Below are 26,772 nucleotides of genomic sequence, written 5' to 3' on the forward strand. Positions count from 1 at the left end.
GCAATATCGGACCGAAAATTCAATACCGGTATTCGGTATTTTTTAGATCTTAATACCGGGATACCGGCAGTAGAAATTTTAGAAAAAGGAAGAAAACACATGTATTTCTTTGTTTTGTTTGCCATTTTTGTGTAAATATCACAAAAAATAATTTGTAACTTATAAATTATAACAATATATAAAGAATCACAAAAAAGTAAAGGAACATCTCATTTAAATCACAAAAAAGTGTAAATATCACTATTCAATCTGTGATATTATTACAAATTTTTCAAATGTGATCTTAAAAAACATAATGCATCAATTGTACTGTCATTAAACCTGGAACGTAATTTTGTGCAAAAAATACTAGCTATCGAAAACGCTCTTTCGGCATCTACGCTAGTTGGTGTTATTGTCAGCAATGCGAAATATACTATTTCCAAGTATTTACCTCCAAATCCCTCATCTTCAAATAAATCGATTTCTCGTCGGATGGTTTTGGATATAGCTGATTTCTGTATTGTATTTTGGTTCGTTGAAATTTTTTTATTTATCGCTAATTCTAATTTTTGTTCAAGAGGCAATTCCTTTTCACTATCGACATTAGTGTTATCATAATATTCGATAACTGTACCGAATTCTGAATGTGGATAGGTTTGTGGGTAAAAAATTTTAAGAAAATTTATTATAAACTTGATCAGATTTGAATTGATTAGTCCCTTTTCTTCTTTTTCTTTTTCATTCTTAAGATCATTATAATTATGTAAATACCGTAATACATTTTCTATTTCGGTATGCCTTTCTTCTGTGCGATTTTTCAATGTAATATATAATTCTTCAGATAGTGCTGTGTGCTGTTCTTTCAATGACTGCAACATGAAATTTATTGTTGCAGTAGCTGTTAATAAATTAGAATCTCTCCAACATAATTCTAATTTAAATTCCCAGTTTCTCTTAAGTATTACAATTGTTCTTTGTTCCTTATTTTCTGTTGCAGTATCAGTTTGTTTATTCAAATTGTTCTAATTGTCTATTTATTTATAAAATATGTTAAATGACATTACCATGTTAACTTGGGTAAAGGTATTGATGCATGCTCATTGTAAATTATACTTTTGGCATATAGGGAAGGCATTAAGTTAGACAACTATCAGTGCCTAATTTCGATTTCTAATGAAGTTGTGTAACTTAATGATGAGAACAGAATGTGTGCAAACTTGTCATGGAGGTGTTTTTAAATATATGTTTTTATAGTGAACTGCATTAAATAATGAAAAGACAAACTAAATTTTTACTGGGACTAAGGAAGTTTTATATAATTTTAGATTCCATTTGCTTGATTTTTCATTTTAGATTATCCTAATTAAAGATATTCTTAATGATTGTATTCCTGATAGTATTTTTTAAGTAGAAAGATCACAAAATATTTTTGCTAGTAATCTTTGATAATTTTTTAAATTGCAAATAATACTTATATTTACTCATTGCTTTAGTGAACAAGCAGATATAGTATTTTTACAAGAGATTGTTCCTGAATCTGCTGAATATTTTTTAAAGCAACTGACAGATTATGATTGTCTTTTTGGAAATGAAGTTGGATACTTCGTTGGTACATTCCTCAAGAAATCCACTGTTTCTTATAAAGATTTCAAGATTATTGACTTCACTACTAGGATGATGAGGAATTGCTTAAAAGTGAATGTAAGTATATTTCTCTTTAGTGTAATTTTTACTTGAAGCATTTAGAAATTATGTAGTAAAGCAAACAGATAATTTTAAATCCTTGAGGTGCATAAAAGTAATTGAAATTCAAGCAGAATTCACCCACTGATTTGCAAAAATCTTTATTTTCTGTTTTAGGATTTTTGTTGTTGAACAAAAGCTCTCTTTGATTTTCATTTGTGGTAACTAACTAGTACACTGAAGAGCCAAAACCTTATGATAATACCACATTTTTTGATAAACTCATTGGATAACTTGGAAGGCATGTGATTAATTGGGAATTGTATTTAACTGCTACTGCAGAAGATAACAAATCATTTTTGTATTTATGGGGGAAAGTGCTGATCTAAGCTCATTTGATAGAGGGTAGATTATAATAGCCCAGAGATTCAGAATGAGTATCTTCAACACTGCATGACTGTTAGGTTATTCACAATCTGCTGTTATAATTTATGCAGAGTAGATAAAAGATGGTGAAACCAACAGTAGATAGATACCAAGGTGTTGAATATCCACATGTCATCAAAGAAAAAGGACATCAGCAATTGTCCCACTAGGTAAAGCAAAATCGGCACCACACTGTAGCTCATCTAACAGCCCAATACAATGCAGATTCAAATGCCAGTATTTCAGAACACACAATTCAGCAGATATTGTTGGATATGGGATTGCACGGCAATTGTCACACTTGTGTGCCTCTGTTAAGCCAGCATCACTGTCAACTAAGCTTATGGTGGGCCCTGGAACATTGAGACTGGACCATGAATAAGTGGAAGAGAGTTGCCTGGTTGGGTGAATCATGGTTTCTTATTCATCGCATCAATGGTTATGTCAAGGTACATTATCTTCCAAACAAACAGCTGCTTCCCTTATATATAGCAGTGCGTATTGAGGCTGGTGGCTGCAATATTATGCTTTAGGGAGTGTTCTCATGTGCAGCTCTGGCACCTGTAATTGTGGTAGAATAAAACATGAAAGCTGCTGACTATTTGAATTTGTTTGCAGATTAGTTGCACCCTTACATCTGCAAATAGAATCTTCCAATAAGGCAATATCCCATGTCACATAACTAAAATTTGGTTGGAATAGTTTGAGGAGCATAATGATGAATTTTAATTAATGTCCTGGCCACCTAACTCATTGGATCTTATTCTAATTGAACACATTTGGAATTTCATGGAAAGGCAACTAGGAGATCAAATATCATCTTATTGGAATATCTTAGCTTTGTATGACTGCTACTTAAACATTTGGTATAACTTGTTTTCAGTCATCTACCAAGGACTTGTGGCATTCATGTCAAGATGAATTGCAGATGTTTCGCAGGCTAAAGGTGGCAAAACACATTATTGAGTAGCCGGCCATAATGTTTTAACTCTTTATTGTATATCATTATTAGTCATTCAAATTGGACAATATTGGCTCATCCAATTTATTATTGTGATATTTTTCTTTTTGTTTTCCAGGCTGTTTATAAAAATAAAAATTTGCTTTTGTTTAATTCCCATCTTGAAAGCACTGCTGAAGGAGCTGATGAGAGAAAAATACAATTAAAGCAAATGTTCAAAGAAGTTTTGATCTCTCCTAATGATACTACTGTAATATTTGCTGGCGATTTAAATCTCAGAGATAAGGAGGTAATATTTTGCTTTGTTGCACATTAACTTTTCTTTATAAGAAAACGTATAAGTTTATAACTTTCAGCTAAATAGATTTTTCTACTATAGAACTATTCCATATCACATTGATTTGTTAGAGAGGCTGAGCTTATTTGACTCTAAAATCTCTTTTTAGCTCTTTCCATTCCCTTAAATTTTCACTTTAATAATTATCTGTTATGAATATATTTTTTAAAAACAAACTATAAAAGTGTTATTGACTTTAAGTTATCAAATTTATTTTATGATAATATTAATAGATTTGTCTTAAGTTATGTTCATTAATGTTACATGCTTCCTATAGTGGTATGTAGGGAAATTGGAAGGCTTCTTATTATAATATTGAATAGCTAATTCACCTTTTAAAGTAGCATATTCATTTATTGCAAGAATTGAATGACTTTTACATGAAAACTATTCACTCTTTAGAGTGGTGTCTGTTAAAAACTTTCTTGTATAACAACATCAGATCAGATATCAGATTTCAATTGCTAATTATATTGTTTTATTAAATATCTACCCTCAATATAATAAATGAAGTTAATAATGTGTTATTAGTGACTGAGTCTAAAATGGGTAGATTATATTTTACATGTTTGTCAAGCAAGATGAGGTTTGCCTATGATGTCAAAATGTGATATTAGATGAATGTATGTTATTGTTACAAGTTTGCTTTTTGTATAATTTGATATTAGTATTGCATGGAAGCATATTGAGGAAAGATGGGGCCTCTGCTATCAATGCAAAGAATTTGCTGTACATTACCAGGATATAAAGTAAAATAATAAAAATGATCATTGGAATATATAAGTAAAAATTGATATTAAGTAGAAAATTACAAAATAAAGATGCCTCATATGACCTGTAATTATTTCCAGAATTATAAAAACTGCTGTTCAGAGGAACGATTCCATGAAAGGAATGCAATGAATTTAAAAAGGCCATTATGGAATAAATGCTAGATCTACAATAGCATTAAAAAATGAGCAAGAAAACAGTGCAAAGAAAATATAGCAGATCCTTTGGGCAATACCAATGTAATTTTCACTGGACAGTTCAACTCATTGTGAGATTGTACTACTGTACATATACCACTTTAGCTCCTACAGGCCCTTGCTACATGTGATAAACTTATAATGTATCTAAACCTGAACCATTGCACTTTACTATGGTTCCGCTACAGTGTAAATCTGAACTGCTTCTCCCTTTATTTAAAATTTTTAAAAGTTATGTATCAGCATCTAAAGAGTTTTTTTTTTTTTTTTTTTTTTTTTTTTAAAGGGCTATTGTTGTATATATTTAATAAAATTGAAAATAAATATGTAAATCTTTTATAGTTTGACTTTTTTTCACATTAAATATTCTCTTTATTTAATGATTTAAAAAACGTTGTTGATTTCATTTAGCTTTAACAATCTAGTGATGCCTAATTAAATGCTGCAGATAATTGATATCATTAAAAAAACTATGGTTTATATTCTTCAATATATAAATTGCATTTTTTTCTATGATAAAATTATAATGACAGTTTTCTTTTCAGTATGTTTGTCATCATACTGCAGATAAATTTCATGTTATATTTTTTCCAGTTAAATGAATGGGGTGGATTGCCAGCTGGCATAGATGATCTATGGATAACTTGTGGACGCCGAAAAGAATGTGCCTACACTTTTGATATGACTCGAAATGATAACCTCATTATAAACGCAAAGTTCAAGCCTAGATGTAGATTTGATAGAGTTTATGTTCGGCATTCCTCTCCTCGTCAGCTAAAGCCTTCATATTTTGGGCTAATAGGACTTGAACGATTATACCCTCACCGATGCTTTCCAAGTGATCATTGGGGAATATTGAGTCATTTTGAAATGGAGTAGTAAGTAATACAAATAAATGCATTCATATATTTTTAGTTTTATTTAGGAAAAAAAGGAAAAAACTATTCTTAAAATATTTCATATGACAATAAATAACAACAATCGTTCTCTGAATTTTTTGGTGTATTGTCTAATGTGTTTACTATAAGTATTTATTCTTTTTTCAAGTATTATCCTGGTATGTATAAAATCCGTTTATTTCTTGATTAAACTTTGCAGAATTCATACTTATGTAGCACATTTTGAATTTTATTTCTGTGCTGATGTACAAGAACAACAAAATTAAATTATATATGATTCAATGATTATATTGTGATATTCTATGCGCAACACATATTAAATATGCAAAATAATTTAATTTCTTTCTTTTAAAAATACAAATATGGTTTCAAAATATTCATTATTGGTATTTTTGTAATATCAAGCCACATTCAATGACCAACTTGTTCAAAAGGAATATTATTTATTGCATTTAATTTCTGTTAGGTATCTTATGCATAACTTAATATATATTTCATTTTAAAAAGTTTTTTTAAACTTCAGACTATAGAAATGTTAGAAACATTACTTTAGTGTCTTTTCATGTGTTTTTCTCTTTGTGTCCATGGTTTTTCATAATGGACTATAATCAAATATCACAAAGCATTAAAAGCATAACTTCATTTTCTTATTTCTCATGAAATATATTCTTGCCTTGTTGATTTCAACATTAAACTGGATTTGTAAATGTTGATAAAAATAAAGAAGAGCATGTGTTATCATTCATTATTCCTAATTACTATTTAATATTTTTATTTTTTATTGCCACTTAATATCTTTGTGAGATTTGTTAAGAAGTGAATGAAACTACAATTTTAAAGAATATGAAAATTTAAACAGTGTCTCATTCCTTGCCTTTTAACAATGAAATGGTAAGAATAGGTATTATTAGATGTGTTCTATATGTATGGTGATATACGAATTCTACTCATTTGTAGAAGTTTGCTAATCAAATTCTGATTACTTGTGCCCTTTTGGACCAAAAGTAAGATTTTAACATTGGGAGAAAGCATGTATTTAAATATTTAATGAGACAATGAAAATTATTTGTATTTCATTGTAGCAGTGATCAAATATTGTTGCAAATTATGTGTAATAGCATTTTTTTAATATGAAAATTAGAAGAAAACTTTGTAAGACAAATATATTGGTACCGTTAAAAAAGACACTTTTTTAAATTTTTAATGCAGCGGAAAATAATTTTATGTATTTTTGAATGTTGCAGATGGAAAAGTTTAGATTTGGCTTAATTTTTAAGTGAAATTTAAAAATAAAATGCCCTGAAAGGCATTTTTTTCCCCCACTCTCCTAGGGTCTTGTGCCATTAATTGCATTCTAAACCCACTTTGCTAAGTACATTTGTGACAAATTTTGTAGTTTTGATCCAACAATCTGTCCTATAGGGTATTAATAAATATATTTGCTCTTACCATTTAGTTGTGATGAGCATATTGTTTGATCTGTAGGCAAAGAGAAAACAGGGATTCACTTTTCAAAGATAATATTAATGTGTTTTAAATGCATATGAAAGCTTCCTGAATTTTTGTTAGAAAGGCAATCACCAATTAAAATCACTAATTTGTGTTAATATATTTCTGCTGCCTCAAAGCTTTTTTTTTTGTTTGTTTGTTATTTTTATATCTGAAAAATTGTTTCACTCTCTAAATTATATACTATCAATTTTTATGAGCTGTGAGTGTCATCTAATTTAATTAACAATAAAAAAAATGTTATTGAAAGTAAGTACCTTAGTTTTAAATGCAATACATTTGCCACAATCTGGTGCATTATAAAATTCTGTATCTTTTGATGCGCTGATTTTAAAGTACTTTGATTAGTTTATTTGTATTTGAAATAAATGCATTATTTTGTAGATAAAAATATTATTCTATAATTTTTAATTTTTGTCTGAGCTATATATAACCACAAGTAAATTTATTTCTTTTAAACTATACTTTAAAAAAATTTTAATTATTGACATTTTATATATTAATTTTTTTATTATGTTTGAATTTTCTGTATCATACCTGTTAAAAATGAAATATAATAATTTGATTAAAACTTTTTAAAATATTTGTCTTGAACATCTTGTATTCAACAAGAAAGAAAGAAAAAAATGAAGACAAAAAAACCCTGATAGTTTCAGCAATGTAATTTATTACTTATTGCATTTATTTAAACTGAATATGCTTTTAATAAATTCTTAAAAGTATTAAAAAGAATATATAGTTTATCTAGGTTTTAAATAGACTTATGATATAGTGAAAATATTTTTCTAACTCTGTAGACAAGGAGATAACACTGTTTAAAAAGTAATGAAATATCCAAATAGTTATATGGAGTAATTTTATGCGGAGCATTCAGAATATCTGCATACGATCATTTAGATGTATTGAGACTGTGTTTCATTAAAGGTTGAAGTATATATTTTGTTTGAAAGTTAAAAATTAAGTTTCATTTGAAATTTGTTCACATAAACAAAAAAGGTTATATATCCAATTTTAAATATTTAAAAATACAGGGTGGTTATAATTAAATTTCCCATATAAACAGTATCCTACAACGCAAACGGTTGAACGGATTGCTGTGAAATTTGGTACATAGACTCTACACGAGATGCACTCACGGAATTTGAAACAAGAAATTTTAGTTCCAAAATGTCCACTAGATGGCGCCTTTTCCGGAAAAACATTAAATTTAACACAATAAACGACGAAAACTGAATGCAGAAACAATATTAACAAGAATTACGAGTAATAAAATGTAAAACCGGAAAAGGTTACGTTCTGGGGGGGGGGAGTCGAGATTTGCATGCTTGCGAAGTAGCATTATGCAAAACAGGTTAGGGTATGAAACGTTTGCAGACGTTGTCATGTTTTATATCTGTGCGAATTCTGGTGTATGGTATGGTGTATGAGACCACTTAAAAATGCTGGTGTATCGTGCAGGTGTTGCGACGTTGAATGACTTAAAGAAATCCATAACGCTTCATGTGCGAAGCATCATAACTGATCAGTTACGATCTGCTGTTGAACACAATGTTCCCCAATTTGAAATCTTGCTGGTGAATGAGGATGATCACATGGAGCACCTTTCCCTACATCGTCCTAGACAAGATTAACAACTGTTCCTTTTGTGTAATTTCGTCCTAATCTGCTCTTGTTTATGCAGACTGAACTGTCTTTTTCTCCCTCAAACAGCATACTGATATTTTTTCCTTACCTTTACTTAATGGGGTTCGATGACAAAATAACCAGAAACTAGTCAATAAATGTTAATAATGTTTCTGTATTCCGTTTTTGGTCATTTATTGTGTTAAATTATGTTTTTCCGGAAAAGGCGCCCTCTGGTGGAAATTTTGGAATTAAATATTTTTTTTCCGAAATTCCGTGAGCGCATCTCGTGTATAGTCTATAAACCAAATTTCGTTGCGATCCGTTTGCGTTGTAGGATGCTGTTTATAGGGAAAGTTTAATTATTACCATCCTGTATTTTCTTTTTATGATGTGGATTTAATAATTTAGCATTTAAAATAATTTTTTAAAATTTTTTTAATTTTTATGGTTTTTTATTTTTGGTAATTTTTATATAATCAGAAATACTATTCTGATTTGGAAAACATTTACTTCTTGAATTTCAATTACTGTATTTATTACAACATTCCAGAATTTTACTAAACTCATCTACCTATATGATTTTAAAATTGATCTAATTTTTTAACTCTTATTATCAGATATTAAATTTATAATATCTGATAATATTAATTTAACTTGTTTAAAATTTTTAGTGCAGCTTTTCAGTTTAATTGAAGAAGAGTACAATAATAACATAGTGAAACAATTTTAAATTAATCTAATAAAGTTTTAATTTTGACATTTTAAAGTTTCTTATTGTAATTTTGTTTTGGAATTACACTTTTGCTAAAATTTGTTTTTGCTTTTCAGGAATGGAATGCAACAGTCAATACTACCTCCCGGTTTCCTTTTCACTCCATTTTCTTTTCGCTTTTAGAATTGTATTATAGAATATCAAAATTTTGTATATTTTTTTTTATTTTTGAGTTCAATAAAAAGAACTTTTATAGGCTTTCTTTTTTATATTGAGCATTGTTACGCAATTATACAAGCCTATAGTATTAGATTCAATGGGGGACAGATGGGAAATGGATCACTTTATGCCAAAGAAAAAGGAAGCATCTGTTTGTCATATGTGCATGAAGTCATCATATGTTTAAACTTGATGACTCTGGCTTAATTTTTAAATATCACTTGATGATCATCTTGTTTGCCAATAACATTCGTTATTTGTTGTAAATTCAATTGAATTTAAGTAACATGGGTTTTTTTCCCTCAAAAAATTTAACTTTAAATTTCTTGTTGTTAGTGGTATTTGTAATTCATACTGTTTTGGAAAATTTTCAAGTCTTATTCATTATATTTCAACCTGATGGCATAAGTTTGTATGATATTACTTGTGGAATTCGGCATTCAATCATCCCAAATGATTAATGATGGGACTAGGTGATAGCGTTGGGATAACTTGTTGAAGAAAATGGAGAGATGAAAGTGCATTCATAGTTCTGTCCATATATATATACTATATTTCAAAGGAGACTAGATATTTGTTTGGGAAATAAGGTGAGAAAAGTAAAGTGCGACCAGAGATGTCTTAAGTTCAGGTGGAAAGGAGAGAAGCAAAGATGAGACTTCATCTCAATACAGAATCGTGCAGATTTTCAGTAGCATTGAGCCTGATATAAAAATTTCTGACAAACTTTTTTCCAAAATATAATTCCAACTATTTCTTTGCGCTCAGATCATAGCTTAAATATGAATATGCTGAGGGAAAACTTGTATTTGAAATATTTTAAAACAAATTTTTAAAAAAAATCTGGAAAGTGAATGACTTTTGTCCATTCTCTTTCACTGCAAGATCATAAAAACAGCTGGTCTCAAAGCAAAAGTTTGTCAATTTATTTCTCTTGGTGCTAATTATTATTCCAATTTGTAGCTTTAATATATCATTTTTTAGTTTTGTTTTTTTCCCCTCCATATATATATATATATCCTAGAGCAGGGGTGGTAAACCTTTATGGATCAACGTGCAATTTTTTCTGAAGAAATGTTAAATGAGGTATAGACGTGTCGTCAAATAATTTTGCATTGTGATTATTGGAAAAATAACAAAACTAAATACTAACAACTAGAAACTCTTTATGTACTGGGTAAAAAATTTACAACAAAAAATTCATTTTGCATTATATAGAAGTAAATGTTTTAGTTGTACATATAATTCAAACTAAAGTAACATTTGTGTGACTTCTGTTGTTGAAGATTAGATGACAAATAATTTATATTGGGCTTGTAAGATGTTACTTTTAGCAGAATGCACCCTGAATTGGAGTGATCTGCCAAATGCTTTCTCAGTGAATCTTTAATGTTATTCATCTCTGAAAATAATGACTCGCAGGCATAGGTAGATGAAAATATAGTTAATATAGCATGAGCCAGCTTCTTCAAACAGTTAAATGTACCTGGAATCGTATTCCATATTTCCAAAGTTTTGTTGCTGACATTTTTACTTATATTGCTTGTTAATCTTTCTGCTTCAATCAATTCCAACCTTTTCCTTGTTTCAATAATTTTTTGAATTCATATTGTACTAGACTGAAGTTCAATCAGTTGCATTTCAAATTCTTAATTTCCAACCAATCGAATTGGGACAGGTTCAGTTTATCAAATGAAGTCACAACAGGTTACATAATAAACTTGAGTGTTTCCGATAATTCTCTGAACTGTGAAAATCTCGATGAAAATTCCTTGATGAAGAATCAATTACAGAAATAAATTCCTGGATAACTTTTTCTTAGTTTGGTTTCTCATGTACATCTAAATATTTGATTTTTTTTCCAAGTTTGGGAAGTACTTGTAGTTTCTTGTAATAATATCGTTTCTGAAAACGCAGTTTAGCATCAAAAGCGCGAATGAGATCCATCATGACGATAATTGTTTTATTTTTGCCTTGAAACTTTACGTTTAATTCATTGAAATGTTGGCACATGTCTGTAAAAACATCAATTTTGAAAGCCACATAACATCCAACAATTGTGGGTATTGATCAATTTCCCCTCCTTTTGCAGAAACAGTCTGATTTCTTCCAAGTAGTCAACAAGTCTTTGAAGTACCTTCCCGTGGGTCAACCAGCGAACAATATTATACACCAGTAAGCCTTTATACACCTAGTTGACTTCATCCAATAAAGCATCAAACTTTTGCTTATTTAAAGCCTGCGTCGTTATGTGGTTGACTATATTTGTCTCTACTGCCATTGCATTAACAAGAGATGTTAAACCACTCTTAGCACACAAGGCTTGTTGGTGAATAATGCAGTGGAATTCCAGAATCGAATGTTCCATATCTGTTTTAAATAAACTAATGGAACCACTTTTTTTGCCTATCGTATTTGGCGCACCATCAGTTGTTACTGAAACAATTTTTCTCAAATCAATTTCTTTCTCAGTAAGCCAATTTTTAACAGCCGAACTAATATCTGTGCCCTTTTTAGTTGTTAGCAGCAATGTTATCGCAATTAATTCTTCCTTAATGATGTTTCCTACACAATATCGAGCAAAAACAGCTAAACGCGCCGATTTAGTGACGTCAGTACTTTCGACAAGACATAACGGTATAAAAGGAGCGGAGTTAATGTCATTTTTTTGTTGATTTGATACATTTCCGGCCAGTTTTAAAATTTTTTCTTTTATTGTGTTTCTAGACAGAGGAATATCTTAGATGCGCTGAATTGTCTTATTTTTATTATCAAAATCATCGAAAAGTGAGGACGCGCATGTCAACCAGGCTTCCTTCAAAAGCTCTCCCTCCTGAAAATGTTTACTATGTCGAGCAGTGACATTTACAGCCGAGTAATTTGCCGCGCTTGTATGACAACTTATGCTAACATATTTAATCATAGACGTCGACTGTTTATTTCTTTTATTCATTTGTAATTACTTCTTTTTGCGTTTTTTGCAAAAAGATTTGTGATTTTCTTCAAAATACCGTTTTACCGACGATATTCTACATACCACTGTTCCAGAACATAAAACACACACCGCTTTGTCGCCTTTACTTATCCTGCCATATTTCTCTGTCCACCAAGTTTGAAATTCCCTGTTACACTTACTATCTTACACTTTTTTTCTTTTTTTTTTTTTTTTTTTGTGCTGAATTAGCCATATTAAATAACAGTAAAAAATTGTAAATATAACACAAATAAACTTTAAAATACAGTTGTGTCAAAGAAATTGACTACGCTTTGCGTAGACAAACTTTGCATCATTAGCAATTGTAGTCCATGACATAACTAAGGCAAGACGTTAACAAACGAGTGTGCTCCTAGCGATGATTCTAAATTCGTCCTTCGGAACTTACGAAATACAATCCTAGCAATACGAACTGAAACTACTTCGAGATTCGTATATAATGACGTCACACTCTCTTTGCTGAATGAGCGACGGTGCCAACCACTGATATTGCCCGATTTTTTTTTTTTTTTTTTTTTTTTTTTTCCCCATGTATGAAATAGGGTTGGGAATGGGAATTTGCACACCACGACCGACCAATCGCATTTGTTCGTAATAATTCATAGGGGACTTTGTTATTTTGAACTAAAATGCAAACAGTTTTGATCAGTGGCGTGCCATTGATTCGCCTTCCCTGTCCTAGAGTATTCTAAATATCAGTATTTTAAAATTATTTAGTGATCTTATTCCTCCAAAACTTTTTTTTTCGTGCAGTTATAAATGTATACATGGTAATTTTTATATATATAGATATGGAAAATGAAACATGAAGTCTTTGTAAGAATCTATAAAAAATCGAAGCAAATTAAAATATCATAACAAAATAAATTTAAATGAAAATAAGGATATGAGTAAGACAAAGAAATACAAAATTTTAAAAGGCAAAAATGAAATTAAAAATCTGTTAATGTCTTTTTTTTCTTTTTCTTTCAAATTTTAAATAATTTTTGCAGCATCTGATACTGAAATAAATGTTCACAAAAAATTGCATTTGTTTTTGATTTGTAGATAAACAAAATAAATTCTTTATGAAAAAAAAAATCAATAAATAAATTCAAAAAAGTATGGGTCTTTGCAAGTAAAATGAATTAAGCATTGAGCTTTAGGATTATATTTAGGAAAATGAAACTTCCTAATTGAACATTTAGATTTTTAACTTAAATGTACAAATATATCAATATATAATTGTATTGGTGTATGTAGAATGTTGCTCAGCATACATCATGGTGTTTGATTTTTTTTAATTCCATAGTTGATGCATTAATTTTTTATATTATTATGTTTTGTAATTTTAGATTTTAATTTATATCTTAATGTAAAATATAGTAAACACTAGATTTAGCAGTTTAGAATAATAACTAAATTTATCATTGATGTAATTGAATCGAAATTGTGTCCATAAAATTGTGAATGATGCTAAGAAGGATATTTAAAACTGTGATGCTATTTTCTCATGATAAATGTAAAATATTTTATATACATACCATATTAATTGCATTGACTTTTTTTTCAACTGCATATTAGAAGAGTGAAAAGAAAAAAGGTTTACGATGCATGTAATTTAAAGTTTGTGTTGCAATTTAATATTTATTGTAATTTAATTCTGTTATGCAATGTAAATATATTTATTTTGTATTACATTTTTCTTTTAATTGTGATTAATTTTATATTTGACTTAATATGCACTTCAATGTAAAATGCAATAATTAGGTTTTAACTCACAAATTGGAACAAAAATTGTTTGTAAGATTGTGAATGGTATTAATGAAAAATATAAATAAGATATGACGCTTGCAATTGTTCTATATATAGTATACATGCTACATATTTAACATAACATCATATTAGATTCAGATACTCCTTGCAATTGCATATTTAAAAAAAATAATTTTTAATGTCATTTAAAAGAGTATATAATTTAAAATTATTTATGTTTTAGTTCAGAATTCATTAAAACTTCATCATGTGATATATTTTGATTTCCATAATGGTTCAAAATAAATATTTTAATATTTAATTATAAATTGCTTCTAATTATTTAAACATTTCATAATTCTTAAGACGATATACATATATGAGAGAATAATCGAAATTTATACGCACACAAATTTCGGCCGCCAACACTTAATGTTATATTTGTATTTCATTATATGTTATACTCGATTCATTTGTCAGTTTTAAATTTTTGTTTTGAGAATGAAGAGTCACAAAAAAAAAAAAGATCCAGTGCACCCGAAGTGGTATGTTTATATATATATATATATGAAGCAGTTGTGTGGCTGAAGAGAATACACTTTCGAATTTTTAAACCAGATTCATTCCATCCCTGGAGGCATAATTTACGTACAAAGAATAAGTGGTAAGAAATGCGTCAGTTTTTATCGCGACACAAGAGCAGAAGAGGCCGAAATTTTTTCCTCAATGATTTTATATTGTGAGATTCTGATAGGGATTTCGATGATACGTGTAAATTTAGGTAAGGGAACTTTAGGTATTTTTAAAAGAAAGTGGAAGACATTAAGGATTTTTATCCCTTCACTCGGAGAGTGTGAAATTTCAAAAGTAAGCATTTTTATAGAGAGCATGTTGCATTAATTAAACAAGTGAAAATTGGATCATAAAATAAGAGGCCATTTTAGCATAAAGTTAATATGGGCTGAATTAAGATAAAAATTAGGAAATTAAGTTTTAAATTAGATTAAGAGATACCATTACATATATAAATATATATGTCTTTTGTCGTTGGCGATATCTAATAGAAAGAATTCTAGGATGCATAGAATAAAGCATATTTTCTAAAGTTTTAAAAAATGAAATGGGATGTCTTTAAATTTTACGTTCTTCATATTTTCTATTTGGACAAAAATTTGCTAATGGAATTTAGAAATGTTTTTTTTTTTATTATTATTATTATTGAGAAATACATTTAATTTATTATCATTTTTTTTTTTCATGAGCACCTTCGAAAACGTTCTAGTTTAATTTTCAGATGTTTGTTAATAGTGGAAGTTGATGGTGAATCTTGTCTCTTATCTAATTTCTTGTTTTTGTTTCTTACTGTCATGGTATTGCGAGACTTTTCTTTTCTGAGGTGCTGTTGTCTTGCTAGATCTTTTTTTTATTTGCATAATACAGATGTTTTTGCATTTTTTCCAATCTATGTTTACTTTCTCTTACACGAATTACAGAGAAAATATAATCGTCATAGCTGGAGCTTTTATAGAATTTCCTCGTTCCTGACCCAGATTTATTTATTTTATACATTTGTTGTTGTTGTTGCCATTATATTAGTCTGTGAACACGTTAAATGAAAATGCTGAAAGTATTGGATGGATGAAATTTGGTATGTGGATTTTAGGCTTAATTTGTAGATATCTATCGAATTTCCAATGAAATTCATTCTGTCTTATCTTTTGAGAACAAGAGCATCCGTTAATTGCAAAACGTAGAGAGTTATATAGATGAAATTTGGTACACAAGTTTAGTATCTGAAATGCATATTCTTTTAAATTTTGAACCAAATTTGTCAAGAGTTGACCGTCCGTCAATTTGTAGTTTGGCATGCATCTGAACATATTGCTTAATGATTTAAATCAACGAAATTCAATTTCTGATTACAACTGTAGTTCCCTGTCAAATGTTGATTTAGTTTAGTTGAAAGTTGTCCAATATATATATATTCCCATGATAGATTCAATAAAGATGCTGGATTCACGTCGGAGATTTGTATTTCGTAACTATTCATCAAGGCATTCTAGGCTTAATTGAGATATATAATTTTATGCGGGACAAAGGGAATAAGATTTTTATAAAATAGAATACGAGAAAGTTTCAGGAAAAACATTCCCACTAATTTATTTACTGATGCCTTGATAATAGCAAACTATTATGAAATATAATCTGCGAATCTATCTGAAAAATAAGTCTACGATTTCTTTTCCTTTTATAAATTTATATATTTAAAACTAGCCGCCTTTGGCGACCAGCCGGTTCGCCAATCTTAATGTTCGTTTAAATTTTAATAATTAAATATTTTACGCTACTTTAATAGCTTCTTCATCAAAATATTTTAAAACTTCAAATTTTGATTATCATATAATTCATTCATAATATTATAAACGCCTTTAGTCATAACGTAATATGTATCTCTCTCATTTTCTGTTAGTTCCCGTAGAATTTATACTATAAATTAAAGTGGAAAGGACTAATCTGCAATTAATATAATAATATTTTTTACTGAAACAAAGTTTTTTTTTTTTTTGTAATATGATTACTGAAAACAGTCACTGAGCGTTTAAACTTTATGGGCACTAAAGAATATCTTTCCTAATTTATGTAATATTTCAACAATTTGTCAACAAAATATTCTCAGATTCATTATGACCAGAACGATTAATTAACAATGTTTAATTTTAAATGCATCATACACTAAGAAAATAAAACGAATCGTTTAAAATAATCGGTTGAAAACGGGTTAAAAAAAACTAAAAAAACGATGTACTTAAAACTATAAGCGTATACAAAAAATATATAACTAACATAAATACAATTTAATTACAAAAACATGCAACTAACCTAAAAATAATTTAAATCATCCGTTGATAATGGTTGTCATGTCAATAATCAGAACACAATGCGCATGCGTGAATTTTCAACGCCAGTTACGTTAACGCAAATGCGTGAGTTTTTCTACGCCAGTTGGGGTAACGCTATGCAGATTAGAAATTTTTAATTTCCTTTATTCTGTTTTATTTTAATTTGAAAGTACTTAAGAACGAATCTGAAAGATCGATTCATTAACAATGTTTAATTTTAAATGCATCAAACATTAAGAAAATAAATAGAATCGTTTCAAATAATCAGCCGAAAAATCTTAAGCCTAGCCTCATGACTGTTGGAAAAAAAATATGAAGCCGTACTCATTTGGCGGTGGGGAAAATGAAAAGATTTTTTTGGCGGGAAAGTTAGTTTTTAATTAATAATTAAAATTCTAATTAAAAATTGAAAAAAAAGGGCTATCCTATCTTTTAAGTTAGATCAAACTGCACACGGTGTGCAAATTTGATTAAAATCGGTTTAGTAGTTTAGGAGTCCATCGCGGACAAACAAAGTGACACGTAATTTATATACAGGGTGTTTATAAAGTCCCGGACCCATTTTGATGTTTAATAACTCATAAAATAATAAAGATAGATTTAAATTAATAACATAAATGGTTAAATAGACTCAAAAAGTTTCATGACCCTTGTCAATGAACTTCCACGTGTGCCCACTTCGTCGCACGGAGAATATCAAGTCGATAGTCAATTTCACGCCAGGTAGCGACAAGCGTGTCGGCATCCACAGAGCCATTTGCGCACATTATGGCGATTGACAATGCCAGAAACATGAAAGGATGCTTCATCGGAGAACATTATGCTCCTCAGAAAATCAGCAGCATCTTCTATCCTCCTTAGCATATCTGTTCAAAGGCCATCCTCCTAGGCCTATCGTTCGATTCCAAAACTTGAACAGTTTGAACTTTGTATGCATGCAGTCTTAATTTTTTCTTAATAACCTTGTACACCGTCGAAATTGGCATATCCAATTCTGTTGCCGCTGATCTCACAGATATTCTAGGATTGTGTAAAAATGTCTCTTTGACACGCTCAACATCAAAATCACTTGTGCAAGGACGTCTGGAACGTTTCTTATCTTCGATACTTTCAATTTCTAGAAAATTCTTTTTCCACCGCAAGATGCTGTTTTTGGATGGAGGATCTTTTTGGTAAATTCTTCTGACATTTCTCTGTGCTTGCACTATCGATTTCATTTCTATGAACCACCATAAAATCTGTGCTTTCTCTTGTGGTGTATGCATTTTCCTTAATATCCGCTCGAATAAAACATCACATACAAAAGTACTACATAGAACAAACACATCCAAAGTAAACATAATATTGCAATAGTTGCCAAAAACAAAAGAGAGAAAAATGCAATTAATAAGCAGACAATATTTAGAAAAGTACTGATATTTAGACTGGAAAATGAAATTATCTGAAATTAACCACATGTGCAGACGATATTTACAAAAGTAAAAATATTCAAACCTGAAAAGGAAAATATATGAGTTATTTCATCAATAAATGCCATAAGTTTGTTTATATCTTTATTATTTTACGAGTTATTAAACATCAAAATGGGTCCGGGACTTTATAAACACCCTGTATATTAAGATTATTCAAGGGTTTCCATAGTTCTTTTAATGATAGTACAATTTCATGTCATGTCTGGGTTTTTTTGTATGATCTGCTGCCAATTAATTTATCAAGATGCATTGTTCTAATAAGAATAATGCACGGATACTCATTCTGACTTTAATTCACAACAGTTGTATGATCTTTTAAGTTAAAACTTGAGCTTTGTATCTCCGTTATGTGATCAAGAAGTTCTAGCTTATTTTTCTCGTAGTACAATCAGTCAAAAAAGCATCCGCTCACTACTCTATATTCGAAACTAATTGCTGAGCAATGAAACTGTTAAAAACTTATCGCTGCAGAAATATATTTCTTTCAAGTGTATGAAATATTTGTTCATGTACGAGATCATTTCCATATTTAGACTTATTCAAGCTCATTTTTTTTTTAAATAACAACCACAAATTAAAAGTTTTTTAATTTAAAAAATCACAAAAAAGTTTAATGCCAATCGAATTACCAAGTCTTAAAATATCATTGTTGCAAGTTACATTATCTTCCATCAAACAGTTTTTAAAATACGAGCAATAATCGAAAGATTTCGGAATACATGATTTCCACATTGGGGGGAGGGGCGATCTCAATCTGGCAAAAGGATTATCTAACAGGAATTTTTTTTAAAGAAAATTGTTTAAATAGATAAAAAAACAAAGCATGAATCAATGTTACTTTAGATTAAGGTATTTTTTCTTTCTTTTTAATACGAAGTAAAGAGAAGTGTAGAGGCCGTTGATGGCTTTACAAATTAGAATGAGAAATGAACTAATAATTGCAGTGTAACTAATGAAAATGATGCTAAGAATTGCGGTGTAGCTATAAAATGCGGTTTATTTGACTATGAGAAGGGGCTTGAAATCACCCCGCTACCAACGGTATAGCATCGCGTTCGGAGTTCACATCCAGTTCTGGCGGATCATGACCCGCTCAGTTACAAAAGGGAACAACCCTTGAAAAGGAGCTCGCCAACGTGGCACGTTGGTAGCAAAGTACTGAACAAGGAGGGAGAAAATCGGAACCGGAGAGTTTCAGGTTCGAGATCCAATTCCACCGAAGAACCGTCGTGTAAGTGGGTCTGGTGCACGTTAAGTCGGTCGAGGCTGTGGTGAATAGCATATAAGCCAGTTAACAACTCTTCTACCCAAGCGATCGTTTTGGTATAATGGTTTAGTTACTGGACTGCTAACCACAAGGTCCCAGGTTCTATCCTCGCGCATTCACATATCGCCAAAAGGCCAAATGTCCTCCCACTGATGTGGAGAGGGACGTGCCAGCTCAGGTGTCGTCCTCGTCATCTGACCGCGGTTCAAAATTACGAGGTTTGTCGCAAAATAGCCCCAATGTTGCTTTAAAATCGGGGTATTAATATAACTAAACTAAACTTGATTACATTTCAAGTGTAGTTTTGTCTAGGACAAATAACCGAAGCAGATTACATTTGTAGAAATTATTTGTTATATTTTTAATTTGTGAAAAAAGTACATTAGAAAAATTCTGTACAATTTATGAAGCACGAAATAAATAAAACATTGAATAAAATTCAAAAGCAATTCTTTTGAAATCACTAGATTTTCACAATTTTTTTTTATTCGATAATCTTTCTGGTAAAAATAGATCAAGTACAAAAAAAATAATAATGTTTTAAAGTATGTCTTATTAAAATCCATCTGCATAGCACACACACACAAAAGCAAAAGCAAAGATACTACTCAAATTGTAAAGAATTCCCATTAAACATATATATGGCATATAACTAAATTAAATATGAAAGAATACTTTTTCAAAGATAAATTAATAAATTCCTCATAAATGAAAAATGTTAGGAGTAGCATTTTCCAACATTCATTGAATTTCTGATGAATATGCTGACAAATACTTTTGATAAAAGAATGAAGAGTTAAATTTTTAATATTTAACGACGTTTGTGACAGTCTTAAATGATAAATAGTACGCTTATTTCCTAAGTTTTCACAATGCCTTTTAACTCAGTTGAAACTGACAAGGCTTTGGGGTTACAATTTTTATTTTGGGTATCTTTATCCAATTCACATTTGTATTTGATTGTAAGACAGTTTAATATTTGCACGGAAGAGAAATTTCTGTAGATAATTAGTTTTGATTTCCATATTCTGCACTATCCATTCTGAAATTAATGACAGTTTGTCCTTGAAAACATTTGAGTCAAACATCATTGAAATCTATCACTGACGAGACGAGTCGAGCCACTACTACAGCGATGAAACATTGTTTTATGCGTAAAGTCATGGAGTAAGCTGGCCAGTCCACCATTGTATGTAGGTCCATTAATTTTTTTTTTTTTCCTTTTATTCAAAGATGAAAGATATATCTTAGTTTTAAATGATTAAAAGCTTGCTTTTTTTAATACAAAAGAATGGCAACACTTTCAATAGTTGGCAGTTGTTTGTTTTGGTTGGGATTGGATCTTTTTATACCTTGCTTCGGGATAGTGCTATGTCTATGAAACATTTAAAATGAATTGTTCACTATCTTTTCCAAAAAGCTAATAGTTGATTTATTTTTAGTGAATATTCCTGTTATTGTGATTTTATTATGATGCAGAAAATTATATTATTACAATGTTTGAATAATAAAAATTAATGAATGCAAAGAATTTAACAGAAGGATGCTAAAATAAGAATTAACATTTTTCTAATTGCATAGATTTCTTTTACCAGTTATGGCTGTGGAAGAGTTTATTAAACAGTTTCATTTGCTGATGGATAGGAGTAGAAGTAGAGCTCAGTATGCATATCTGAGATCAATAATAAATTCTGAAGATGAAGCTAACAAGTTTGTCGATTTATTTGCTGAAAAAACTAATACAATTTGGATACCTCAAACCGGGAAACAAGTGTCACCCAGGTACTTGAAACATACAACGTGCTCTCAAACTTTGAAAAATATATAGATTTGTATTCATCTAAAACTTTGAACCTTACATTTTCTTTTACACAATTAAACTATGTATGTATTTCGGTTGATATCATCAAATGAAAAATAATAATAAAATAAACGGACCTTTTATTTAAACTTGAAATAACAGCAACACTTTTCAATGCTGTAATCAAACATAAGAAATATTTCTCTTAGAGATAAGAGTGCTGAAATATTTAAATACAGTCTTGCTGTTTTTGAAATTTTGTAATAGTCGAAATGGTACATAAATCAGACATTCATCTTCCTTATATGTGCTAAATATAGTCATAAAAAATGCCAAATTATTCTTAGTTGCATTTGTTTACAAAATAGTCTTGTGTACTTTGTTTATTTAAAAACTAGTTATTTTAAACTATATTCTATACTGCATACACCTTGTAAATGAGATATAGTATGTCTCGTCTAACTTAAAAAAATATTTTATACCTTCTGTCTTATTAATTATTTTCTTCTGTTTTGAAGAAAGATATTTCATTTTATATTCCATATGAACATTGATTTTATGAAGTTAAAATAAATTCAAGCTAAATTATTTGTTACATTGTTTGAGATTTTGTATAATCCTCCTTCCATTCAGAAATCGATAAGGCAGTCACTGTATCGTATTATAGTTCATGTGTTAATTTAAGTTTGCTATAATCTGATAACCAAAGTTGCAAATGTGTTAAAACAAAATCATATTGAATTCAGTTTACCTTTTTCAAAATAAATGTATGCATCATTGTATAATTGCTTCTAGTAAATATCTAGCATGGTGACCGAGCCCTGTTGTTTCCTCTCTCATTAATTTTTCTTTGTTTATTAAAATACAAGAGAAGAAAAATAATGTTAAAACTAAATTGTTGTCAAGTGATGTATCATGTTCTTTTAATGTTTGTGACGTGTGAACCACAAATAACAAATTTTAAAATTAAGTATAGTTTCAAGTTATATTTTTGTTTACAGTATGTACAATATTATTTAGCAATATATGCATAGATTGAATTTTTGTGTTGTAATTACTATCTTTTTAGTCTGTTTGAAGGAAAATAGCATTTTAATATGTATATTTGATTTGCAACAATTCAGCTTATGATTTATCATTCAGAATGGAATTTGATTGTTAGTTGAGAAAACTATGTTATTTTAAAAATGAATTACATTTATTGGAAAGCTTGAAATTGATATTAAATTCTTATACTAAATGGCAGTAAAATATATTTACAAAGGTTTACAGTATGCTTAATTTAATTTGGGTGTACAATTATTTATTTTTGAGGAAATGATATTTCATGCACTTTGAATTGATTTCATTTTTAAAAATGAAGAAAAATTAGATTAAAAAATATATTCTAAGAAAAAAATTTACTTTGTTTTCAATATAAATCTCCTGTTTTAGTTTAGGCAATATATATATGTATTTATATATAATATTGCAATGCGACTAAGTATGAAATTCAAAATAATGGCACTAGTTTATCTTTCTGATTGTTTCTGAATGTTGCTTTTTGTTTGTTTTTTCCCTTGCAATCGAAAGTGGGTTTAATTTTTTTGAATATTTTATAATTTATTTGTTACTGTTTTGTAATAGACTATAGGATATTTATTTGTGAAATTATTAATTGGAGAACAAGTAAAAGCACTTGTAACCTGCATTCTTCTGAATGAAGTTGTGAGTTTTCCTTATCTTTTAATTGCAGGTATGCATTTTATTTAACATGGTTTTGCAACCGATCTTGGAGGAAGAGAGATACAACTCAGGAAGATAATTGCAATGCTAAAATAGATATATATGTGAAAAAACCTGAACCTTCCTCTTCTAAATATGATGAATATTTGCATTATGATCCTCCTTTACCATGTGTCATTGAGATTGCTGGGCAGCATAGTCATCCATTAGAACAACTTGATTGCAAAATTGTTAAAGGAGTTAGAGATCAAGTAAGAAGTTTTGTTCCCATTAATATAGTACTTATTGTTATTTTCTATATATCATATCTGTTACTTGATGCCTAGAAATTCAGGCATCCTAACTGGTATTGATGAGAGTAAAGTTTATATATATATATATATATATATATATATATATATATATATACAAAAGTATTAGAATCAAGTTAATAGGAAAAACAAAAAATCAAATAAAAATTAAACCAAAAAAATTATAAAAAATATAAAAAAAGAATCCGGCCTGAAGACTTTTTCAAGGGTCACCCTCAAGCAGGGATTCAAAGAAAGTGAACTATGACTGAACTATGAAAGTGAACTAAATACTATGAAGTTCTTTTTTGGTTTTAGTTTAAATAGGTTATAAATTTTAGTTGCGATTTCGAAACTGTTTTGTTTCGTTTTCATTTTAGTTTCGTTTTCAAACTTTTTCTTACTTAAGATTGGTTATATATATATATATATATATATATATATATATATATATATATATATATATATATATATATATATATATATATAGTGTAAATATTATTTTTTTTTTGTTAAAGTTTATTTCTTTTTGAAAAGCTTAATAATTTCATTTAGAATCTATAATCCTATATACTGATGAAGATATTCCAAGTTATCACATTGCCAGCATAATTACATTAATAACTGTCTTTTATTAAAATGGAATTGTTAAAAGTACTTCACTTTATTTGTTTCTTAATTTATTATTTTTTATAGCAGATGGATAGTAAACTGTAGTTCCCTATATATCAAATTGGTAGCTAGTCACTTGAGTGGGTTTATCTGTTTTTCAGATGAAATAAGGGAGTTACCTTTTTAGCCTTGGTGTTAAGGTAGTCATAGATTCTGGGATGAATCTGAGCATATTGCTTCCAGCTACCTCTAAAGTAGGCGCCAAAGCTTAAAATCTCCACAGTAGGTGGCTACTTTTTCTTATTGTGCTCCATGATGGGTGGTGCTATTAGACTTGAATTTACACCATTATTCTGTGTTTAAGAAAAAACTTGCTTTCTTTAGTGGACAACAAAATACATTAAATCCTAATCCAACTTTCTTTATTGTTCATAGAAAAGCTGCAAACAAATTGGTTGTGATTGAAATGGTAATTACTGAAAATATAAGCTATATAAAATCTACTTTCATTCTGGCAATCTACTAGTCAAAATTGAGTCTTTTAAACAAGCAAGCTGAGGAATTAAAGACATTGCCTATCATTCTCATTATAGAAAGTCCACATACAGTCTTGGAACTCATCCAGCAGAAATTATAACTTGCAGAGAACTGTCAAATGTTCCCATTGTAGAAATTAGTAAAAAATTAATTAGTGGCCAGGTGCAGTATATTTCTATGTGGGTGAATGATCATCTCCTGAACATAAAGTAACATTGACATTTAACTCTGCCAAATTACATCAACATGCAAAAGTTGGATATATTTGCCTTTTCAAGCCTACTTATTACTCTGTTTCAAATGCTAATAATCTAGACATACTTAAACTAGGATGTTGGCATGCATCCAGTCGGGAGAATATTGGCTATATTGCTACAGAAAAGTGTTTTAACTGTAATGGTGAGCATACTTTTTCTAAAAATTCTTGGTTTGGTAAAGAGAACATTCCAACAAAATGAATTTCTTACATAGAATCTTTGAAACTAATTGCATCTACTACACTTATATCTGACTCTAGCTATGCTTCTAGAAACCAAGGGGAAAAAAAGAAAAGATCTACATTACTACTTCTTCAGAGGTAATATAAAACTGCTAGCCCCATCTACTACACCAAATGCAAGACTTGATTCCACTTCAATCTGTGATACAACTTCAGTTCTACACAATGAGTCTAATTTTATAACAGTTATAGAAAATAAGAGGAGGAAAGAACTGAAAGAAAAAAAAAAGCATGAATCTGCAAATGATAAAATTAATCAATTTCAAATAAAAACTCTAAGCTTCATCCTTATAAGTTTCAATGTGTGCTATTTTGCTGGTTGAATATTCTCTTGATAGATATGAGAAATAACCCCAAAAATATTGATGAAAGCAATCCACCTCATTTAAATATTGATTTTGAACTTATGCTATTAGGCAACATCTCTGGTTACAAAACTGACCAAAAAATCGATCAATCTACAACTGAAAATGCAATTCATTCTGTAAAATCACTATTAGTCCTCCTGTTGTTGCATAAAAAGAGTGCTGTAGAAATCTTTCTGATAAAATATATTGAGACAAAATCCTCACAGTTCACAAAATTGTCAGAAAGCAGTTTTCTATGCCAACAAATTGCTTTTTGCATTGTTCTGCACTTTCAGGATGTCTTAATTAAATGTGTGGTTGATCTTAATGTGTATAGTTTATTGCTTGATGAAGTGCTCAACAAGAATTCGGAGCATTAAATTTTGGTGTGAAAAAAATGAGTAAACAAAGAAAAGAGATTTAAACCTGACATGTCCTTTAATTTTCATGGACCACTCCATAATTGAAGATATTTTATGAGATTTTTATGACTCAATTGAAAAAGTGGATTTGAGAAACATTTTATTGATCTTGATGCCTGGTAATTGGAAACATTTTTACTCGTAAAATGATAAAATACAATAAGACATGCCAACATTTTTACTTTCTTATATACATAGTATAGAGAAAGTATTGTAATTATCAAAAAATTTGAAAAGATTTTGACGAATCTCCACATTTTTTACCTCTCTGAGTTGAAAAACACTTTTTTGAAAAATATCCATCTTTTGTCAAAGATAAAAATGTTTTGAGTTAGATGAATGAAATGTGGTATATGGTCTTCATATCAAATTTGTAGATTTCTATCAAATTTTGAGCAAAATCTGTTCTGTTGAAGTCTATCTGTCTGGCTGTTTGATTATAAGATATTGAGCCAAATTCAATATGGGGTAGACCATTCATTTTAGGAATTCGGAATATCCAAGAATTGAATTGCTAAATTTTTATCAAAATATTTAGGAGACCAAAAATATCATCAGAAATTGTGGGCGATAGTTAAAACTTCTGATCATACTATCCGATATAACCTTAATTAAAAGAGGGCTTTCCTTAACAAAAAATATTGTGATTTAAAACTCTTAGCAAAAAAAAAAAAAAAAATGTGCTGCAGCACATTTAATTTCAAATAAATTGGGGGAAAAAGAAAAAAAAAAACGACAATGAATTAGACAATTTTCTCTTCACAAAAGAATTTGAATTGCATGCATGGACATTACATCATGGACAAACAAAAATAGTGTTCTCAAAATTAGGAAGAAGAGTAAGCAAAA

General features: G+C 29.3%; 2 protein-coding genes across 3 annotated transcripts in view; both read left to right on the forward strand.

Moving 5' to 3' along the window:
• The window catches only part of LOC129954774 (tyrosyl-DNA phosphodiesterase 2-like), a 29,440-nt gene extending 20,077 nt beyond the window's left edge, over positions 1 to 9,363 (forward strand). For both annotated transcript variants that reach the window (XM_056068170.1, XM_056068169.1), the window contains exons 5-8: positions 1,476 to 1,683; positions 3,171 to 3,341; positions 4,952 to 5,235; positions 9,220 to 9,363. In XM_056068170.1, coding sequence (XP_055924145.1) covers positions 1,476 to 1,683; positions 3,171 to 3,341; positions 4,952 to 5,235; position 9,220 — 664 coding nt within the window. In that variant the 3' untranslated portion in view covers positions 9,221 to 9,363. The remainder of the gene's footprint in view (positions 1 to 1,475; positions 1,684 to 3,170; positions 3,342 to 4,951; positions 5,236 to 9,219) is intronic.
• An 11,652-nt stretch (positions 9,364 to 21,015) lies between these two features.
• LOC129961904 (uncharacterized) overlaps positions 21,016 to 26,772 on the forward strand; it is a 28,041-nt gene continuing 22,284 nt past the window's right edge. Inside the window, exons 1-2 of the mRNA XM_056075531.1 lie at positions 21,016 to 21,472; positions 23,227 to 23,467. Coding sequence (XP_055931506.1) covers positions 21,288 to 21,472; positions 23,227 to 23,467 — 426 coding nt within the window. The 5' untranslated portion in view covers positions 21,016 to 21,287. The remainder of the gene's footprint in view (positions 21,473 to 23,226; positions 23,468 to 26,772) is intronic.

This window comes from Argiope bruennichi, chromosome 2, assembly GCF_947563725.1.
Source record: "Argiope bruennichi chromosome 2, qqArgBrue1.1, whole genome shotgun sequence".
Taxonomy (NCBI): domain Eukaryota; kingdom Metazoa; phylum Arthropoda; class Arachnida; order Araneae; family Araneidae; genus Argiope; species Argiope bruennichi.